The 6,341-nt window shown below is 37.6% G+C and overlaps 1 protein-coding gene across 1 annotated transcript; it reads right to left on the bottom strand.

Moving 5' to 3' along the window:
* Positions 1 to 4,612: 4,612 nt before the first annotated feature.
* Positions 4,613 to 5,493, bottom strand: LOC131320773 (uncharacterized). The gene has a single exon (XM_058351615.1). It carries the CDS (start codon positions 5,462 to 5,464, stop codon positions 4,877 to 4,879), a length of 588 nt encoding a protein of 195 aa, XP_058207598.1. The 5' UTR covers positions 5,465 to 5,493; the 3' UTR covers positions 4,613 to 4,876.
* Positions 5,494 to 6,341: the final 848 nt, after the last annotated feature.

Here is a 6,341-nt window from a genome sequence, read left to right on the forward strand (position 1 = left end):
ATTTGCTCATCCTATTGATGTTATGGAAGCTTATAAAACTTTGCTTGCCCAGGTTTTCACAAGTCAGAGGAGAGTCTAATAAGGATTGTTCTAATATGGTGCTTGATATAAAAGATCAGAGGGTTGGAGATAACAACTGCGGTTCTAACCTTCGTTTATTTGCTGTAGTAATGAGCTTGCTAATGTAAGTGAAGGAATAGTGAAGTTGCGAGTCGACAGAGCGTGGCAGAAGGATGATCTTTTGGGAGCTTTTGCTTGATAGCTTCTGATGACCGTGATGTGGATATTGAGCGTAGGAGTGGGAAGGATGCTATGCTGTCTGGAAACATAGCAGAGGCTAAGGATTTTTTGGAAGATATTAATTGGTGCAATGCTCAAGGGTTCACAAACGTCAACGTATTCACGGATAGCTTGCTGTTAGTAAAGTTCTTGTCTAGTAAATTTTCCTTTTTTCGGTTGTAGAAGTTAATCGCTCTGTAAGTCAAACTGCCCATAAGTTGGAAAGGGGATGGCTGGTTTTGTACTCTGTTTATAGTAAATCAAGTTTTATGGTTCTCAAACCAAAGTGTTAGGATCGTCACACACACGCACACGATTTACAAATATAAAATAGTAAAGAATCAACACAGAGATATATGTGGTTCCTCAAAACTGGGTACGTCCACGGAAACGAGAGCGGCTGCTGTTCTTTATTATCACAGTATGAAATAGGGTTTACAACATAGAGTATTTATTACTACACTATTCTAACCCTAATCGGATTTGACCTGTATCCCAAAAATACCCTTGTCCGATACCTTATCATACCGCGGGAGGCTATGCCCCCCGCACCCCACAATTGCGGAACGCTTGGGCCGAAGCCCAATCTACTTTCACTGGATCATCAGCGATGGGCCAGATGCCGTCGCTCCGCTCTGCTACGCTTCGGCATATGGCCTTCTTTCTAGAACTTCTTAATACCTCTTCATACTTAACACAAAGCTATGAGGTTCATGACTCGACAAATTTCAGATCCTTGGTCTTTTATCTTTCGACTGCAGTTTGTTCACCACAACATTACCTGCTTTGTCCGAAACCAAATCAGGTCTTATCAGAGTCCTTCATTTGAAGGATGTAGCGTCTAGCCAAGCATGAAAAAATCAGTTGAAACCCATGTTGGTACGTATTTGATCAAATGACACTTGTCTTGGTTAAAAAATTAAAGTCTAGAATTCTGTATAGGAATTAAATAATATGATCAAGCACTTATTTATCTTTTGTCGTGTTGATTTCTTGCAAGATCAGCCAAAAAAAGCCCCAAGTTTCTGTAAAAAAAAATTTTAACGGCAAAATAGCATTATATTAGGGGAGAGAGAAAAGGTATTCAACCAAAAGTTGTAACCAAAGCAAAGGGAAGAGCTCAATACAACACCTGAGGACCTCTCTGCACTCTCACTCAAGAAACCTTACAATTTCCAGATCTGAGCAGCCGCCGACCCTCCAACTTCCAAGTTCTGTATCTTCAATGTGATGTGCCAACATAAATTGTCAAAATTCCACTATTTTGACAACAATCCAATGACCGATGTGGAGTACAATAATTGCATTTGATTACGAAGTAATAGATGATCGAATGTGAAAAATATTTCTTTTAATTCCAAATAGCCATGTGGACATTTTAAATCAATTGCCAATTTCACATTCTTGGTAAGAAGCTGCAATCACAGAAAGATACTTATGCACACCATTGCAAGCAAAATGAGCTTTCTAGGGGCCAAAATGATATAGACTGAGAATTGATTGGGTTTAAAAAATTATGACTATATTCTTATCATGTCTGTTGTCGTAAGACAATACATCATATCATCAACCCTGGAGTTCTTGTCATGAGCATGTGCTCCCCGGTTAGCAAATTTCCTGCAGATTTGCTTTTTGAGTTGAAGCTTTCAAAGAGTGCTAGATGAATTTGTAAACCGCAAGAGGAGATTGGGACCTTGGGACCCAGGGGCGGAGCTATGTATGGACCGGGAAGGGGTCATCGCATCCCGTTGCACGAAAGTCGAAACCCCTTCTATGTAGCATGCATATTTTTAAAACGACATTATTGGCACTCTCTTTACAAGTTTTAGTCTCTCTTTTTTACGAAATCTTCTTGTTGTCGGTAATGATTTCTCTGTCTCTTCATTAGCCCCTCGATTCTAATTCCTAGCTCTGCCTCTATGTCTTTACCATATTTCGTGAGTACTTGAAACATTTGACTCAAGAGTCTCGTGTCTCATTCAATACATCTGGAAAGTTTTTAGGTATTAACTGGTAACCTCATTCAACACATCTTGAAAGCTTTTAGGTATTAACTGGTAAGCTTAAGTTGTATACAATTACAAAATAAGCTTAATCCAGCCCGTAGAATAGTCGTAGTTTAATTTAAGCTAAAAAAAGAAGAAAAAAAAGTGGAGCGTTCCAAACGTTTTATTAAGTGATCATTCATTTCATTTTCCAGCAATGTGAGATTGTTTTCCTCAACATTTCCTTCACGCATAGCCATATATGAGTTCTATCATGTGTAGGGTCTATCAGTAACCTTTTGTTCGGTCTGTCGTCACGGGTGTGAATCGCAAATATTTTGAAAATGTCATGTAGAAATTTTATATCAAACCCAAAAGTTTGAACTATTAGGTCACTTATTCTATTTCCAAGCAATGTGTATGTGATTTAACAATTTCTTTACAGTTTTCCTCCAAGAATAGCCCCCACATATTGCTTGCTTTATGGGTTTTGTCATTTTGAAGGAAAGGGAAAGATACATTGTTCAAATGTTGAAACTTAAAGGTGACATGAGGAAAAGGAAACTCGTAGAAACTTATCCAAACAAGAGAAGAAGAGGGGGAAATTAAAAAAACCAAAAGTCTTTGAAAGTACAGAAATCTACTACTAGTATACATTTTTGCACCAAGTGTAGATAGAAAGACAATTTGAGCAAGCTAGCCTCTCTCTCTCTCTCTCTCTCTCTCTCTAGAAGCGACTTTATCTTATGCACTTTTGTTTGGATTAACTATCTATCACTCTTACAACTTTTTAAAATTTTTGAATGCACTGTGGTCTATGTTACATATTGAAAAATAGATAATGCCTTTTGTCGGGGATACCATAGCTTCCCAATAATATAACCGCTGGAAGACATAATATTAAATCATAATTGGGGGACATTCTTAAAGGGGATACCTAAGGCGTTCCCTTGAAAATTTGCTTCTTTTTTTTTAAAAAATTTGAAGGCATTGGGGCCATTTTGGTGTGCCTCCCCCATCATTTTGGTATATTATTTTATTTATTCAAAAAAGTTGAGTTCGGAACATAATTTTTAATTTTTATTTTTTTTCGGTTCCTCTCGTCGAGACAAACCATTGATTCACAAAAATTTAACGCAGAACTAAAAAATGCAGAAAAAAATTGGACACAGACAAAAAAAAAGTTAACTGACTTATTAAACCAAACCACCGTACCCTAGTTAAATTTCGAAACCATGCTTTTTCCATGAAGCAATTTCTACCATGTTTCTAATGTCACGTGACACCACGTTTACTATTCTTTTTTCTTAATTGAGTACATGCAAGAAACCTAATCTAATCTACCCTAGAAAGTAGAGAATATAATTTCATAATGAGAATCGAACCAAGGTCTTTTTCCTTAAAAAAGAGAAGCCTTACCACTTGGCTATCCCTTTGTTATCGATCCGAATACTACTTGACCAGGCACAAACTTCAGCAAAAAGAGCCCTATATATTTCTCCCTCACTAAAAATGATGACAAAAACTCTACCGTGTGTGTTCTCAAATTTCCGATGACGTATTCGAGTGCGGGGATGATTCTGCATTTAGGCAATTAGACCGCCCTCAATCGGACGGTGGAATTAGTTCTCTGATTATATTATATTAATCAGTTCAATAAAATCACTTACTTAAGGGGAAAAAAAAAACTCTCAAATCAAATAAAGTCAAGACAAAGAGGCGATCCATTCAATAAAACACTCGCGTGACCCAAAAATTCAAGTTCTCGCCCTACAATTGCATCTCTTTTTTCTTTTTCTTTTTTTATCAAAGCAAATTATTTGCAGCTTCTACTTTCGGTGGTCACACTACCAAACGCAAAATAAAACATTTGAATACGCATAGTAAAGTTAAAAGTAATTCGCTAAAATACTTCTCCTAGTATTTTTAATGCACGCATGTCTTAAAAAGTATCAAACCATTCATTTTATTTGATAATCATGTGTCCGGATCAACTTATCCGCACATCGACTAATCTTGGCGTGCCAATCCCAACGCCCACTAGGGGGTTTCACTTAAAGTCAGAGTGAAGCTATGGAGGGACCGTATAATTAATGGACTGGCCCAGCCTAAAGGAGTTTATGACAAATGTTTTGAATTGAGATTTTAGAATAGGACAAATTTCAATGTCCCGGGGTCTTGACCACAAAGCAACCCCTCGAGATTAGTATCGAACAATTCATAAAGATTGCATCTAAAGAACAGTAGGAAGAAAACCTAATCCCACTTTTTTGCCAAAAAAATATAGCACCAAAATTGCTATATTTAATATCTGGATTAATATATCTCAAAACTAAAAATGGAAAGTATAAGTCAAAGCTTTTTAACTTAAAGCCTGGGTTCCGGAATTGAATCCCACAAAATATAATAACCTTACAATTACCCTTCCACAGTAGAAGAATTGCACAAATACCATCACCCCATCATGTACAATTCAGAGAGAGAGAGAGAGAGAGAGAGAGAGAGAGGGGAAAAGAAATCCAATCCAACCTCCCACCCAATGCCTACCAAATACCATTCCAAACCCAACCAATGTAACTTTTAATAGAAAAAGGTCGAAGTTGAAAAGACCCTCACACACTTCTAGCCATCATCTCTTGAAATCTCCTATTGGACTCTTGTTTCTCCAACCTGAACTTCTCATGGCTATTCGCAATGAACATGTCCGCCAGCCTATCAATGTCGTCTGTATGATCAGAAGCACCAGAATTCCCACGAGTCTTTTTCTCTTCCAGCCACTGGAGGTACCCCGAGAGCTGCGACGACTCTGCAATGTCATCGTACTCGGCATGAACGACAGAATTCCACGTAGAATCATAGTAGTCAGTGATGGGAGATGGCACGGGAAGTACATGAGAGGAGCACCAATTGTAATGCAGCCTAAACGAACCAAAATAGAGCTTGTTCCTCTTCTTGCTCTTCTTCATCGATACGACGAATTGGATGAGTTGGAGGTCCTTGAGGATATGGATGATGATGGATTTTGCTCTGGAGAGAGCTCGAGCGATGCGAGCGTGGACTAGGGTACCTTTGAGCTTCATGGAACTTAGGGTTGAAGAAGTGGAAGATGATGAAGAAGAAGAAGAATAAGAAGGTGAGTTGAGGGAGAAAATATAGAGGGAGTGGGAGGTAGTTTTTGGATGAGATGATGGACCAGCCATTTTTTGTGTGTGAGAGAGAGCTAGCAAGGGATAATGTGTGTTGTCCCAAAGGGATTTTATAAAGGATCATGTTTACCAAATTGCCACTGGATATTAGGTAATTTAAAGAAAGTGGCAACCACTTTGCAGGTTTTGAAGTGTGGCTTTCTTTTCTTTTTTATTTTGCCCTTTTGTTTTCTTGGGTTTCCGCTTGACAAAGACTAGTGCATGTCCTATATGTGGAAATCTCTGATTACTTAAATCTTTTCCAAATATAAACAAAACCATGCATATGTTGGAGTACGACATGCATTATTGTTTATTTTACATGATATAAACAAGATGCATGAATTTCATTTACTTCAAATCAAAAGGTTAATTGATCGTTTGGGTAGCTAGATCGATCATAAGGTTTTCTTTTAATATGTGTGATACTCGTACTTGAATTTCAACGCTTGGCAGCAAACAAATCTCTTAGTAATTTCTCCACACAAATACAAATACAAAAAAAAAAAAAAAAAATTCAAATGTTAACACGTATTCATGTTGTTTAACTCCAACCAGAAAGTTGATTGGTATACAAGCTACTCATTTAACAAGTGTAATACAGAGACTCAAATTTCAATGCTTGGCAGCGGGCAAATCTCCAAAGATTGATCTTATCTAAATAAAATGGATACAATCTACCTACGTTCATCTTAAAAGGGTGATCGGGTAGATAAATGCTCTTTTAATTATACGTGCGATACTCGGACTCGAATTTCAACGCTTGGAGCAACTAAGCTTTTTCTTTTTATGTACCTTCCCCCTTCCCCTTCCGATAGACTTATCACCGAGTTAAATGGGTGAAAACAATATCAACAAAACTATTTTACATTGGATATGTATGGAAAACGGA

This window comes from Rhododendron vialii, chromosome 3a (genome assembly GCF_030253575.1).
Source record: "Rhododendron vialii isolate Sample 1 chromosome 3a, ASM3025357v1".
NCBI classification, from domain to species: Eukaryota; Viridiplantae; Streptophyta; class Magnoliopsida; order Ericales; family Ericaceae; genus Rhododendron; species Rhododendron vialii.